At 44.5% G+C, this 16,554-nt stretch overlaps 1 protein-coding gene across 1 annotated transcript in view; it reads right to left on the bottom strand.

The window, feature by feature from the left end:
* The window catches only part of LOC139583174 (prolyl endopeptidase-like), a 60,529-nt gene extending 45,212 nt beyond the window's left edge, over positions 1-15,317 (bottom strand). Inside the window, exons 1-7 of the mRNA XM_071413986.1 lie at positions 15,098-15,317; positions 14,527-14,601; positions 14,006-14,139; positions 12,538-12,668; positions 6,007-6,216; positions 4,728-4,849; positions 4,351-4,456 (exon numbers count right to left, since the gene is read on the bottom strand). Coding sequence (XP_071270087.1) covers positions 4,351-4,456; positions 4,728-4,849; positions 6,007-6,216; positions 12,538-12,668; positions 14,006-14,139; positions 14,527-14,601; positions 15,098-15,235 — 916 coding nt within the window. The 5' untranslated portion in view covers positions 15,236-15,317. The remainder of the gene's footprint in view (positions 1-4,350; positions 4,457-4,727; positions 4,850-6,006; positions 6,217-12,537; positions 12,669-14,005; positions 14,140-14,526; positions 14,602-15,097) is intronic.
* Between the last annotated feature and the right edge of the window lie 1,237 nt (positions 15,318-16,554).

Here is a 16,554-nt window from a genome sequence, read left to right as displayed (position 1 = left end):
CCAGAGGAATGGAATTGTCCAGGCCTGAATCTAACATAATTAACCAATTAGTCCAAAATAAATTCCCCACCATGTAGATTGACTTCAAATTAAAATGTTTGCTGACAATTAATCACATCAGCAGCCTACGCTTTAGCCTAATGCTCTTTTTTTTACCAGAAAATGATCATGATCCATTGGGTAATTTGTCACTTTCAATGATAAGTAATGTTTTGAGGTAGTCTGTAATAAAATAAACACAGCATGTCCATGTTATATATGATATAACAACAGATTGCATTTTACACCCCCTCCACCCGTCGCCTCAAGATGAATGTTTTGGTTCATAGCACTAGCTGCACCACTGAAGTTTAAAATGAACATTTTAAAATCTATTTTGTTGTACTGTTACATTTGTATCACTGTTTCAAGTCCAATGGAATTGTTACATACAGTATAATTTGAGCTGCGTGAACCACAAGCAAATTATATGGATCATTTCATTTTCCCTGTAAGAACCATAATGAGCATGGGCATGTCTGATTAGGCGTCGCTGTATAGCAGACCGACGCTGTCATCAACCTACCAAAGGTTGCACCTTAGCAGAAACCTGCACGTCGGGTATCTTGCCAGCGGTCAAGGAGTAGCTCGTAAGCAGTTTACAAGCATTTAACAATTTTTGCCATCTATTTTCCAAACTTCAAATAGGTTAAATCGCATTGTTAAAATGTTTTCATTCAGTTACAAAAGCAACAGTCCTGGCTGAGCCCCACAGGCTATGCGAGCACACCATGGCCGCTTCATGGTTACAATTTAGCCAAGCTGTGTCGGTATGCAGCAGATGAGAAAGCACATGATATAAAACAGATCTGCTTGCGGGCCCGGCTTTCACATGACTGGGCAGGGGTGCAACCATGGGTGGGCCAGGGAGAGAATAGGTCCACCAAACTTGGGAGTAAGGCCCACCCACCGCGGAGCCAGGACCCGCCAATCATAATACATTTTTCACTACAAAAGGGCTTTATTACAGACAGAAATACTCCCCAGTTTCATCAAATGTCCAGGTGGCTGGTCTTACACAATCCCGCAGGTAAAGAAGCCAGATGTGAAGGTCCTGGGCTGGCGTGGTTACACAAGGTCTGAGGTTGTAAGGCCGGTTGGACGTATCGCCAAATTCTCTAAAACGGTGTTGGAGGCAGCTTATTGTAGAGAAATGAACATTCAATTCTCTGGTAACAGCTTGGGTGGACATTCCTGCAGTGAGCATTCCAATTGCACACTTCCTCAAAACGTGACATCTGTGTCAATGCACTGTCCTATCCATCTGGACAAGAGCAAGACCTATGTAAGATTGAATGCTGAGCTATAGTCAACACCATAGCACCCTCCAAGCTCATCATTAAGCTGGAGACCCTGGGTATTAGGTCTTGGACTTCCTGACGGGCCACCCCCAGGTGGTGAAGCTAGGAAACAACATCTCCACCCCAGTGACCCCCCACAAGGGTGCATGCTCAGCCCCCTCCTGTACTTCCTGTTCACCCATGACTGCGTGGCCATGCATGCCTCCAACTCAGACGACACAAAAGGAGTAGGCTTGACTACCAACAACGAGACAGCCTGCAGGGAGGAGGGGAGGACTCTGGGAGTGTGGTGTCAGGAAAATAACCTCACTCATCAACAAAACTAAGATGATTGTGGAATTCAGGAAACGGCAGAGGGAGCACCCCCTATCCACAGACGGGACAGCAGTGGAGAAGGTGGAAAGTTAAAGTTCCTCTGCGTACATATCACTGACAAACTGAAATGGTCCACCCATAAAGACAGTGTGGTGAAGGCACAACCGCTCCTCTTCAATCTCAAGAACCTGAAGAAATTCGGCTTGTCACCCAAAACCCTCACACACTTTTACAGATGCACAATTGAGAGCATCCTGTCGGGCTGTATCACCGCCTAGTACGGCAACTACACCGCCCACAACCGCAGGGCTCACCAGAGGGTGGTGCGGTCTGCCCGGGGGCAAACTACCCACTCTCCAGGACACCTACAGTACCCGATGTCACAGGAAGGCCAAAAAGATCATCAAGGACATCAACCACCCGAGCCACTACCTGTTCACCCCGCTATCATCCAGAAGGCGAGGTCAGAACAGGTGCATCAAAGCTGGGACCGAGACTGAAAAACAGCTTCTATCTCAAGGCCATCAGACTATTAAACAGCCATCACTAACACAGAGAGGCTGCTATTTAGAGACGTATAACAAAGCTCTCCCGCGCCCTCCATTTGGCAAATCTGACCATAATTCTATCCTCCCGATTCCTGCTTACAATAAAAAACTAAAGCAGAAAGTACCAGCGACTCGCTCAATATGGAAGTGATCAGATGATGCGAAATCTAAGCTACAGGACTGTTTTGCTAGCACATACTGGAGTAAGTTCCAGGATTCATCCAATTACATTGAGGAGTATATCACCTCAGTCACCGGCTTCATCAATAGGCGGATCAACGACGTTGTCCCCACAGTGATCGTACGTACATATCCCAACAAGAAGCCATGGATTACAGGCAAGATCCGCACCGAGCTAAAGGCTAGAGCTGCTGCTTTCAAGGAACGGGACACTAATCTGGACACTTAAGAAAACCCGCTATGCCCTCAGACAAACCATCAAACAGGCAAAGCATCATTCCTACTACACCGGCTCTGACGCTCGTCAGATGTGGCTGGGCTTGCAAAATATTACAGACTACAAAGAGAAGCACAGCCGCGAGCTGCCCAGTGCCGTAAGCCTATCAGACGAGCTAAATGCCTTTTATGCTAGCTTCGAGGTAAACAACACTGAAGCATGCATGAGAGCCCCAGCTGTTCTGGATGACTGCATGATCAAGTTCTTCGTAGCTGATGTGAGCAAGACCTTTAAAACAGGTCAACATTCACAAGGTCACAGGGCCAATCGCACTCCACACTGCTCTTTCCCACCTGGATAAAAGCAACACCTATGTAAGTGTGTGGTTCATTGACTACAGCTCAGTGTTCAACACAATAGTAGCCACAAAGCTCATCGATAAGCTAAGGATCCTAGGACTAAACACTTCCCTGTGACGGGCCGCCCCCAGGTGGTAAGGGTAGGCAAGAACACATCTGCCACGTTGATCCTCAACACTGGAGACCCTCAGGGGTGCGTGCTTAGTTCTCTCCTGTCCTCCCTATTCACCCACGACTGCGTGGCCAAGCATAACTCCAACACCATCATTACATTTACTGACGACAAGTGGTAGACCTAATCACCGACAACAATAAGACAGCTTATAGGGAGAAGGTCAGAGACCTGGTGTCAGGACAACAACCTCTCCCTCAAAGTGAGTAAGACGAAGGAGCTGATGGTGGACTATAGGAAAAGGAGAGCCAAATACAACCCCATTCACATCAACGTGGAGGTAGTGGTGCGGGTCGAGAGTTAAGTTCCTTGGTGTCCACATCACCAACAAACTATAATGGCCCAAACACACGCAGACAGTTGTGAAGAGGGCACGACAACACATTTTCCCCCTCAGGAGACTGAAAAGATTTGGCATGTGTCCCCAGATCCTAAAAAAGTTCTACAGCTGCACCAGAGAGCAGTATGGTATGGTGACACTGCTCGGCATCTGACTACAAGGTGCTACAGAGGGTAGTGCGTATGGCCCAGTACGTCACTGGGGCCAAGCTTCCTGCCATCCAGGACCTATATACTAGGCGTGTCAGCGGAAGGCACAAAAAATTGTCAAAGACTCCAGAGGCCCTAGTCATAGACTGTTCTCTCTGCTACCGCATGGAAAGCAGTACCAGAGCGCAAAGTCTAGGTTCAAAAGGCTCCTTAACAGCTTCTACCGTGAAGTCATTAGACTGATAAACAATTAATCAAATTGCTACCCAGACTATTTGCATTGACCTGTTTTTTTTAACGCTGCTGCTACTCGCTGTTTATTATCTATGCAGTCACTTTACCCCTACCTACATGTACAAATTACCTCAACTAACCTGTACCCCCGCACGACTCCGTACCAGTACCCCCTGTATATAGCCTCGTTGTTATTTTATTGTTACTTTTTATTTATAAAAACTTTAGTTTATTTAGTAAATATTTTTATAACTATTTCTTGAACTGCATTGTTAGTTAAGGGCTTGTAAGTAAGCATTTCACGGTAAGGTTGTCTTCGGCGCATGTGACAAATACAATTTGACAATATTTTAACTGAAAAGCCATGCTCTAAAACAAATATGGCGGGGGGGGGGGGGGTCGTCAAATTCAGAAGCTACAGAAAGCTTCAGTGGAACCATAGTTTTGGGCGAGGGTACTTGTGATTATTATAATATATTATGAAGGCAAGGGGTACCTGTGATGCCCTGTGGAGTGGTTTGGAGGTCGCAGTACCACAACCGGTTGACCGGGTCACAGCCCTCCCTGATGGACAGCAGGACGTAGCGCCCGTCATCGGACACCTGGAGAGAGCGACACTGGTCAAGCACTCTGACCACAAAACTCTTCGGCTAACCCTAACAAAATACCAGAGAAATTGCTAACAGCAAAACTGTGTGTAGAGGAGAACAGGATTGGCATAGATGCGAAATGAACTGAAAATATTACTTACATTAAAGATAACATTACTCAAATAATGTAATTTCTGCTTCGGTGCCTATTTAAGCTTAGAACCAAGTCAAGCACTCAACCTGTCTGTTGAGGAGCGTTTAAGTAATAGTGACTCCATCCTACCTCGACACCGCTCATCCACTTGGGGTGGTCGGAGAACTCAGCACATAGGCAGTCCTGGGACTGGGGGGTCCCCAGAACGTGAAAGTAGAGCTTCTGGTGCAGGTTGGTGGACGTCTCCGTGCCTAGAGGAGAGAGAGACGTCAATGTACCATGTCTGCCGCATTGTGGCAATGGGAGGACCCTAACATATTATAAACAAGCAACAATTTTACTGAGTTACAGTCCTTGTAAGGAAATCAGTCAATTGAAATTAATAAATTAGGCCCTAATCACAACTGGGAATACAGATATGCATCTGTTGTTCACAGATTACCTTTTTTTTTTTTTAAGTTGAGGCTTGGATCAGAAAACCAGTCAGTATCTAGTGTGACCATTTACTTTATGCAGCGTGACATCTCCTTCCCATAGAGTTGATCAGGCTGTTGATTGTCGCCCAATCCTCTTCAATGGCTGTCCAAAGTTGCTGGATATTGGCGGGAACTGGAACACGCTGTCGTGCACGTCGATCCAGAGAATCCCAAACATACTCAATCTGGTGAGTATGCAGCCAAAGGAAGAAATGGGACATTTTCAGCTTCCAGGAGTTGTCTACAGATCCTTGCGACATGGGGCCGTGCATTATCATACTGAAACATGGAGGTGATGACTGCAAACGAATGGTAAGACAATGAGCCTTAGGATTTCGTTGCGGTATCTCTGTGCATTCAAATTGTCATCAATAAAATGCAATTGTGTTCATTGTCTGTAGCTTATGCCTGCCCATATCCCCACCACGGGGCACTCTGTTCACAACGTTGACATCAGCAAATCGCTCGCACACACACGAGGCCATACAAGTGGTCTGCGATTGTAAGGCCAGTTGGATGTACTGCCAAACAAAAAAAACTTGGGAGGCGGCTTATTGTAGAGAAATTAACATTCAAGTCTCTGGCAACAGCTTGGGTGGACATTCCTGCAGTCAGCATACCAATTGCATGCTCCCACATTTTAGTGGCCTTTTATTGTCCCAACACAAGGTGCACCTGTGCAATGATCATGCTGTTTAATCAGCTTCTTGATATGCCACGCCTCTCAGGTGGATGGATAACCTTGGAAAAGGATAAATGCTCACTAACTGGGATGCAAAATAATTTGTGCATAAAATTTGAGAGAAATTAGCTTTGTGAGTATTGAACATTTCTGGGATCTTTTATTTCAAGTCAAGATACATGGGACCCACACTTTACATGTTGCGTTTATATTTTTGTTCAGTGTGTGTCTACGTAGCCAGGATGCTCACCATCGCTCTTGCCCTCCTGCATGGGGTAGGAGTTGTAGAAGAGGCCCTTGCCGTCGTGGGTCCAGGACATGCAGCTGAACTTAACCCTCTCTAGTTTGTCCTTGAGGGCCACAGCCCCCTCCACCTGCAGGAAGTGCATCTCCACCCAGTCCGAGCCGCTGGCGCTGGTACCATACGCCAGGTATTCGCCATCCTCTGAGAACGCATAGCCTGAGGATTGACAGAAGCTGATTTAAAGCCTTTATTTAACCAAGTAAGACTTTTATAGTGAAGACATAACAGGAGACACTGGAGAGCACAATGAGTTAAGCTATGCCAAGATTCCGACTTATGGTCCACAGACAATTTGGCCGACAGGTGAAGTTCTCTCGACATACAGTACCAGTCAGAAGTTTGGACACACCTACTCATTACAGGGTTTCTTTACTTCTACAATGTAGAATAATAGTGAAGATATCAACACTATGAAACAACATATGGAATCATATAGTAAACAAAAAGTGTTAAATCAAAATATATATATATATATTTTTTTAATCTTCAAAGTAGCCACCCTTCGCCTTGATGTCAGCTTTACACACTCTTGGCACTCTCTCAACCAGCTTCACGAGGTAGTCACCTGGAACGCATTTCAATTAACAGTGTGCCTTGTTAAAAGTACATTTGTGGAATTTCTTTCCTTCTTAAAGTGTTTGAGCCAAATCAGTTGTGTTGTGACAAGGTAGGGTAGTATACAGAAGATAGCCCTATTTGGTAAAAGACCAAGTCCAAATTTAGGCAAGAACAGCTCAAATAAGCAAAGAGAAATGACAGTCAATCATTACTTTAAGACATTAAAGGTCAATCAATCTGGAAAATTAAGAACTTTGACAGTTTCTTCAAGTGCAGTCGCAAAAACCATCAAGCGCTATGATGAAACTGGCTCTCATGAGGACTGCCACAGGAAAGGAAGACAGAGTTACCTCTCATTAGAGTTGCCAGCCTCAGAAATCGCAGCCCAAATAATTGCTTCACAGAGTTCAAGTAACAGACACAACATCAAATTTTCAGAGGAGACTGCATGAAATCAGGCCTTCATGGTCGAATTGCTGCAAAGAAACCACTACTAAAGGACACCAATAATAAGAAGAGAGTTGCTTGGGCCAAGAAACACGAGCAATGGACATTAGACTGGTGGAAATCTGTCCTTTGGTCTGCAGAGTCCAAATTTGATTTTAGGTTCCAACCGCCATGTCTTTCTGAGACGCAGAGTAGGTGAACGGATGATCTCCGCATGTGTGGTTCCACCGTGAAGCATGGAGGTGGTGGTGTGATGGCGTGTGGGTGCTTTGCTGGTGGAACTGTCAGTGATTTATTTAGAATTCAAGGCACACTTAACCAGCATTGCTACCACAGCATTCTGCATCGATACATCATCCCATCTGGTTTGCGCTTATCATTTGTTTTTCAACAGGACAATGACCAAACACACCTCCAGGCTGTGTAAGGGCTATTTGACCAAGAAGGAGAGTGATGAAGTGCTGCATCAGATGACCTGGCCTTCACAATCACCCGAACTCAACCCAATTGAGATGGTTTGGGATGAGTTGGACCGCAGAGTGAAGGAAAAGCAGCAAACAGTTGGAAAAGCATTCCAGGTAAAGCTGGTTGAGAAAATGCCAAGAGTGTGCTAAGCTGTCATCAAGGCAAAGGGTGGCTACATTGAAGAAACTTAGATGTTAAATATTTATTTGTTTAACAGTTTTTTTGGTTACTACATGATTCCGTGTGTTATTTCATAGTTGATGTCTTCACTGTTATTCTAGAATGTAAAAAATAGTTAAAATTATAATTTTTTAAAACCTGGAATGAGTACGTGTCCAAACTTTTGACTGGTACTATATCACACACACACACACAGTGCATTCGGAAAGTATTTAGACCCTTGGCTTTTTCTACATTTTGTTACATTATAGCCTCATTCTAAAATGAATTAAATGTTTTTCTCATCACACTAGACACAATACCCCATAATGACAAAGTGCACAGGTTTAGATATTATTGCAAATGTATTAAAAATAAAAACCAGAAATAACTTATTTACATAAGTATTCAAACCCTTTGCTATGAGCCTCAAAATTGAGCTCAGGTGCATCCTGTTTCCATTGATCATCCTTGAGATGTTACTACAACTTGGAGTCCACCTGTGGTGAATTCAATTGATAGGACATGATTTGGAAAGGCACACACCTGTCTATATAAAAAGGTCTCAAAATTGACAGTGCATCTCAGAGCAAAAACCAAGCCATGAGGTCGACAGAATTGTCCGTAGAGCTCAGAGACAGGATTGTGTTGAACCACAGATCTGGGGAAGGGTACAAAAAAAGTATTCTGCAGCATTGAAGGTCCCGAGAACACAGTGGCCAGCATCATTCTTAAATTTAAGAAGTTTGGAACCACCAAGACTCTACCTAGAGCTGGCTGCCCAGCCAAACTGAGCAATCGGGATAGAAGGGCCTTGGTCAGGGAGGTGACCAAGAACCCGATGTGGAGATGGGAGAACCTTCCAGAAGGACAACCATCTCTGCAGCACTCCACCAAATCAGGCCTTTATGGTAGAGTGGCCAGACGGAAGCCACTCCTCAGTAAAAGCCACAACAGCCCGCTTGGGGATTGCCAAAAGGCATCTGACCATGAGAAACAAGATTCTCTGGTCTGATGAAACCAAGATTGAACTCTTTGGCCTGAATGCCAAGCATCACATCTGGAGGAAACCTGGCACCATCCCTGCGATTAAGCATGGGTGGCAGCATCATGCTGTGGGGATGTTTTTCAGCGGCAGGGACAGGGAGACTAGGGAGGATCGAGGGAAAGATGAACGGAGCAAAGTACTGTCGTGGCCAAAAGTTGAGAAAGACACAAATATTAATTTTCACAAAGTCTGCTGCCTCAGTTTGTATGACGGCAATTTGCATATAATCCAGAATGTTATGAAGAGTGATCAGATGAATTGCAAAGTGACGTGCCGTCATCATAGCTTTGCACAAAAAGGGCTTCATAGGCAAGGATATTGCTACCAGTAAGATTGCACCTAAATCAACCATTTATCGGTTAATCAAGAACTTCAAGGCGAGCAGGTCAATTGTTGTGAAGAAGGCTTTAGGGTGCCCAAGAAAGTCCAGCAAGCGCCAGGAGCGTCTAATAAAGTTGATTCAGCTGCGGGATCGGGGCACCACCAGTACAGAGCTTGCTCAGGAATGGCAGCAGGCAGGTGTGAGTGTATCTGCACACACAGAGAGGCGAAGACTTTTGGAGGATGGCCTGGTGTCATGAAGGGCAGCAAAGAAGCCACTTCTCTCCAGGAAAAACATCAGGGACAGACTGATATTCTGCAAAAGGGACATGGATTGGACAGCTGAGGACCTTTGACTATACAGATTTCTAACCTTGTCAGCTCGGGGGATCCAATCTTGCAACCTTACAGTTAACTAGTCCAATGCTCTAACACTGATTACATTGCACTCCACGAGGAGCCTGCCTGTGCCGCGAATGCAGTAAGCTAAGGTAAATTGCTAGCTAGCATTAATCTTATAAAAAACAATCAATGACTGTCATTGCTCCAATATGTACTTAACCATAAACATCAATGCCTTTCTTAAAATCAATACAAAAGTATATATTTTTAAACCTGCATATTTAGCTAAAAGAAATCCAGGTTAGCAGGCAATATTAACCACGTGAAATTGTGTCATTTCTCTTGCGTTCATTGCACGCAGAGTCAGGGTATATGCAACAGTTTGGGCCGCCTGGCTCTTTGCGAACTAATTTGCCAGAATTTTACGTAATTATGACAACATTGAAGGTTGTGCAATGTAACAGGAATATTTAGACTCATGGATGCCACCCGTTAGATAAAATACGGAACGGAATAAACGTTTTGTTTTCGAGGTGATAGTTTCCGGATTAGTCAAAGGTATATGGTTTAGAGAGAAATAGTCGACGCGTTATAATTCCTGTAATAACTTGCGGCTGAACTTGACAGGGGTTCCTTCGTTATTTTACCGTTCATGTCTTCTATAGAGAATGTCTTGATCTACTTCAAATAAGGTCTGTGTTTCGTGCAGGCTTAAACCGCCTCGACGTTTTGATACCTGTGTAAATCTCACTAGGATAAGGTAACGTTTGTCAACATATTTTCATAAATCCACTCTACAAAGAAAATGATCTTCGCTTATATTTAGCTAATATTGATCAGAGTTACCTTGTCCTATGGATATCTACACAGTTATAAAATTGGCAAGGTGGTGTAAGCCTACACGAAACACAGACCTTATTTTAAGTGAATCTAAAAATATCCTATGGAATAAATGAAGGAACCGCTTTTCAGATTTTGCTAGAAGGTGTCATGGGAATTATGACTCGCACTTTGGTTGTCAATTCTTACCATGCCCATTATTAAAATAGGATTTCCTGCATATAGAAATGACAGTTTTTGTTTTCAACATTCATCACAGGTAACTTAAACTCTATTTTTATTCAAACAGTTGAGAGTATTTGTCTCCTAAGCAGACTCTTCAGTATCATTGTCAATTCAGAGCTGTGTGTGTGTATTTATGTACACTGCTCAAAAAAATAAAGGGAACACTTAAACAACACAATGTAACTCCAAGTCAATCACACTTCTGTGAAATCAAACTGTCCACTTAGGAAGCAACACTGATTGACAATAAATTTCACATGCTGTTGTGCAAATGGAATAGACAAAAGGTGGAAATTATAGGCAATTAGCAAGACACCCCCAATAAAGGACTGATTCTGCAGGTGGTGACCACAGACCACTTCTCAGTTCCTATGCTTCCTGGCTGATGTTTTGGTCACTTTTGAATGCTGGCGGTGCTCTCACTCTAGTGGTAGCATGAGACGGAGTCTACAACCCACACAAGTGGCTCAGGTAGTGCAGCTCATCCAGGATGGCACATCAATGCGAGCTGTGGCAAGGTTTGCTGTGTCTGTCAGCGTAGTGTCCAGAGCATGGAGGCGTTACCAGGAGACAGGCCAGTACATCAGGAGACGTGGAGGAGGCCGTAGGAGGGCAACAACCCAGCAGCAGGACCGCTACCTCCGCCTTTGTGCAAGGTGTAGCACTGCCTGAGCCCTGCAAAATGACCTCCAGCAGGCCACAAATGTGCATGCGTCTGCTCAAACGGTCAGAAACAGACTCCATGAGGGCCCGACGTCCACAGGTGGGGGTTGTGCTTACAGCCCAACACCGTGCAGGACGTTTGGCATTTGCCAAAGAACACCAAGATTGGCAAATTCGCCACTGGCGCCCTGTGCTCTTCACAGATGAAAGCAGGTTCACACTGAGCACATGTGACAGACGTGACAGAGTCTGGAGACGCCGTGGAGAACGTTCTGCTGCCTGCAACATCCTCCAGCATGACCGGTTTGGCGGTGGGTCAGTCATGGTGTGGGGTGGCATTTCTTTGTGGGGCCGCACAGCCCTCCATGTGCTCGCCAGAGGTAGCCTGACTGCCATTAGGTACCGAGATGAGATCCTCAGAGCCCTTGTGAGACCATATGCTGACACATGCACATTTGTGGCCTGCTGGAAGTCATTTTGCAGGGCTCAGGCAGTGCTCCACCTTGCACAAAGGCGGAGGTAGCGGTCCTGCTGCTGGGTTGTTGCCCTCCTACGGCCTCCTCCACGTCTCCTGATGTACTGGCCTGTCTCCTGGTAGCGCCTCCATGCTCTGGACACTACGCTGACAGACACAGCAAACCTTCTTGCCACAGCTCGCATTGATGTGCCATCCTGGATGAGCTGCACTACCTGAGCCACTTGTGTGGGTTGTAGACTCCGTCTCATGCTACCACTAGAGTGAGAGCACCGCCAGCATTCAAAAGTGACCAAAACATCAGCCAGGAAGCATAGGAACTGAGAACTGTGGTCACCACCTGCAGAATCAGTCCTTTATTGGGGGTGTCTTGCTAATTGCCTATAATTTCCACCTTTTGTCTATTCCATTTGCACAACAGCATGTGAAATTTATTGTCAATCAGTGTTGCTTCCTAAGTGGACAGTTTGATTTCACAGAAGTATGATTGACTTGGAGTTACATTGTGTTGTTTAAGTGTTCCCTTTATTTTTTTGAGCAGTATATTATATTAAGTTAAAATAAAAGTGTTCATTGAGTATTGTTGCAGTTGTCATTATTACGAAAATATGTGTGTGTGTGTGTGTGTGTGTGTGTGTGTGTGTGTGTGTGTGTGTGTATGATATATATATATATATAAAAACGTTTTTTTTATTATTATATAAATCGGCCGATTAAAATCGGTATCGGCTTTTTTTGTCCTCCAATAATCGGTATCGGCGTTGAAAAATCATAATCGGTCGACCTCTAATACAGTCAGCGACACACATTGATTGTTAATAGAGAATGTATCATGAAGACAATGGCCATCTGTGTAGTATTGTCAATAAAGAAAGTATTCTACACAAATGTGTTTTAAATATTAATATTGTTTGTACACATTTCAGTCCCCCACCTTGTAAAGCAACAGTCCCGTCCTCAGAGAAAGTGTTTGGGTCCAGAAAGACTGTGGGCTTTGCCTCCAGGCTCTCCTGAACATACATCACACTCTGGTTCTGGAGACCCGTGTTGTAGAAGTGGAAATACCTGCAAAGGGGGCCAGGAATGTAAGCCAGACATCAACGGAACCGCACTACCCAGTATTCCCAAGAGACAAGTCCCCCTGAGCCTCTCAGGGCATTTTCACACAGTTTTGAGCTACAGTTCGAATCAGAGATCACCTACTTGTTATTTTGTATTATTTACATTTTAGTCTGGTAGGTTTCACATTGCTAAAAAAGGTCAAACAAACTAAAATGTCTAAACAAAACCACGTGTCCATGCACGTCTTTTGTTAAATCCATTTATGATTATCATGAAGCATCACTTGTCCCAATCTTCATATTACTTTCACTTTGATCTTCCAACATGCAGCAGGAAACAGGGAAATAGATGCTCTAACTCCGACGTGAATAGGCTATATTCAAAAGCCTATAACCCTGGTGTAGCCCTCGTCTCCCCTAATCTGCATAGGATGCTCTCATAAATGCGCTGCTACTCACAGAATGTTTCAGAGATCTCAAGTTATGATGCTGTGTGCATTTCATCAAATGCTCGCAGTCAAACAACCAATAATAGTGCTCGACTCTGGTTATTTTTCTTTTTCACCTGCAGCGAACTGCACCAGGGTTCGAATTGAATCGGACCACTACTACCCTTTTTGAGCGAACCATGGTGGATCGTTTAGTGCGTTCCTGAGTGCAGTGTTCACACCAGTCCAAACAAAGCAAAATAAGGGGGTAAGAGCTCTGGGGAAAAAATGCACCAAACCAATTTGATGGAAATTGGTTTGCCCCCTTCAAGGAGCAGCTAAATCGTGTTCACAAGAAACCAAACCGGGAGGGCCTACTTGGGGTGTAGTCATTACTTTTCTTAACGAAAAACATTTTGAAGCAGAATCATTTTTCTATTTGACAAATGCAGCTAGGTCCCTCCGCCATTTGATAGTTTGCTTCTGTTGGGTTTCTAGTGAATACACCTCTGGAGCTGTCCAATAAGAAATGCTAATTTTTATTTTTCTGTTGCAGAACATTTAAGACATTTTCTGTTACATGCCCCTGTGTTTTTGGGTGCAGCAAAACTCCTCAAAACTCCCACAAATTGACCTAGCCAGCAGATCCGACCTGCTTGCTTACAGCTGCACTAGGGTCGGAATGACTGCTGTGGCCATTTTTCCAGAACACTTAACAGTCATTCAATATTCTCAGTGTAACAGTTGGGATAATGGGACACCTTTCTCATCCCTGGAATGAGGGACATTTTCCGAGCCATATCCGCAGTTTCTTAATTTACAAAGGATGGCTGTCTGACCCTAGTGTAGCTGTAAGCAAGCGGGTCGGATGTGCTCGCTAACCTTGACCCAACCCCAGCCCTACTCCTCTCACCTGCTCCCCCTCTTGAAGGGGCAGCTGTATTTGGGGTAGTCGTAGAGCTCCGTCATGCGCTCCTTGAACAGGTCCCGCACCTCACAGCGCTCCAAGTAGGGCAGTGTCAGCTGGTTCTGAGCATTGACAAAAGCCTGGGAAGAAACAAGACATATCAACATCAATGCATCGACCACTAATTCACAGGTGGTGGTGCTGGTTGCAACTGTACCTACTGTGTCAGTAGCCTTTATCAATACTGGTTGGACATTTTAGGTAGATGTGCTAAGTTGGTGACTCAAATTTAATTTGTTTTTTTCCCCTTTGATTGTGGGGAGGAGTTGGCAGTGGCACATTCTACAGTGACCAACTCAGCTAACTTTATTATCAATTGATAAAAGTAATAACATACAAATTAATGTGAATTTCATCAGAATTGAAAATATTGCCCCCGACTAAGGACTCCCTGACCGAAATCAACTGGTAACGTTGCGATAACATTCCTTCAACCAGTGTTGAATGAATGGCAAATGGGCGTTTACCTGCGTCTTTTCGCTGTCTGGGTCTTCCAGCCAACTGTACGGGTCTGGAATCGTATTGCCATGGTAGTCATCCATCTGTGATAAATAACAAGCAGGTGAAATCCATAATGTGCGGCAGCAGTCACCCAACAACTTTGATCATTTGCTGCTGGATGTTATGCGATAACATGACAGCGCTAAGGTTAGCTTGCTAGCTAGCCAGCCTATGCAAAAGCTTTGCTAGCAGCTAGCTAACATGAGACAAAGCCAACAAAAGGCGAACGAAGCCTAGCTAGCTGGCTGGCTGACTCATTCATTCATTCATTCATTTGAGGTTTGGTTATCCATGCCGGTAACATTAGGCTACAAGCTAACAGCTAGCTAGCTAATGTTCATTTGTTAGCTCGCGAACTCGGTTCATAGCTAGCAATGTGCATGTGTTCAAATGCCAACTTATTTTAGTAGCCTCAAACTATCCAAATAAACAAAGAGCGCTAGCTAGTTAGCAAGTACCGGTACATGGCAAGCTAGCAAGTGGCTAGCTCCTCCCCATTCACTTGGAAGCGACATGACAAGCTAGCCTGTTACTTACAACTGCCTCGTCACGGTAAGCATTTGGGTACTGGAAAGACATTTTAGAAGTGACTGTTCTTGAATTCCGTAATAAGAAAAGTTGTGTCAAAGACTTAAATAACTGTTTGGATATGACTTTCTGCATCCGTCCAAACATCAACTTCTTCTTAAAATGTCTTACTCTTCTTCAAGGATTTATTGACAGACTACATCCCAAAATGTGTATTGCCGCCACCTATTGGGTGGGGTAAAAATGTAACTACTTTAACAAAAATATATACAAAATAATAATAATATAACAACAAAAAATTCTAATAATTTCCTCATATTATCCTCAAAAAACTAAAAAGGTCAATGTACTCCTTCACTTAGTCAAATGTAGTCAGATCCCTACACAGGCTCTGGGGCCTGAGAGGGGGAAGCATCTTCAAATCAAATTAAATCAAACTTTATTTGCCTCGTGCTGAATACAACAAGTGTAGACTTTACCGTGAAATGCTTACTTACAAGCCCTTAACCAACAGAGCAGTTCAAGAAGAAGAAAATATTTACCAAGTAGGCTACAATAAAAATGTATAATAAAAAGTAACACAATAAGAATAACAATAATGAGTCTTTATACAGGGGGCACTGGTACCGAGTCAGTGTGCAGGGTTACAGGCTAGTTGAGGTAATCTGTACATGTAGGTGGGTGCGAAATTACTAGGGGGCGATTTTTATGAATTGTTCAGCAGTCTGATGGCTTGGGGGTAGAAGCTGTTGAGCATTTTGGTTCAAGACTTGGGGCTCCGGTACCGCTTGCCGTGCGGTAGCAGAGAAAACAGTCTATAACTTGGGTGACTGGAGTCTGACAATTTTATGGGCTTTCCTCTGACACGTCTATTATATAGGTCCAAGATGGCTGGAAGCTTGGCCCCAGTAATATACTGGGCCGTTCGAACTACCCTCTTTAGCACCCCTTACCAGGCGAGGAGTTGCCATACCAGGCAGTGATGCAATCGGTCAGGATGCTCTCGATGGTGCAGCTGTAGAACCTTTTTAGGATCTGGGGGCCCATGCCAAATATTTTCAGTCTCTTTTGGGGGAAAAGGTTGTTGTTCCCTCTTCACGACTGTCTTGGTGTGTTTGGACCATGTTAGTTCGTTGGTGATGTGGACACCAAGAAACTTGAAGTTCTCGACTCGCTCCACTACAGCTCCATCGATGTTAATGGGGGCCTGTTCGGCCCGCCTTTTCCTGTAGTCCGCGATCAGCTCCTTTGTCTTGCTCATATTGAGGGAGAGGTTGTTGTCCTGGCACCACAGTGCCAGTTCTCTGACCTCCTCCCTATAGGCCGTCTCATTGTTGTCGGTGATCAGGCCTACCACTGGTGTGTCGTCAGCAAACTTAATGATGGTGTTGGAGTCGTGTTTGGCCACGCAGTCGTGGGTGAACGGGGAATACAGGAGGGGACTAAGTACACACCCCTGAGGGGCC

Source organism: Salvelinus alpinus, chromosome 8 (genome assembly GCF_045679555.1).
Source record: "Salvelinus alpinus chromosome 8, SLU_Salpinus.1, whole genome shotgun sequence".
In the NCBI taxonomy this organism is placed as follows: domain Eukaryota; kingdom Metazoa; phylum Chordata; class Actinopteri; order Salmoniformes; family Salmonidae; genus Salvelinus; species Salvelinus alpinus.
The sequence above is the reverse complement of the archived record's forward strand: the minus strand, read 5'-3'. Positions and strand labels throughout refer to the sequence as shown.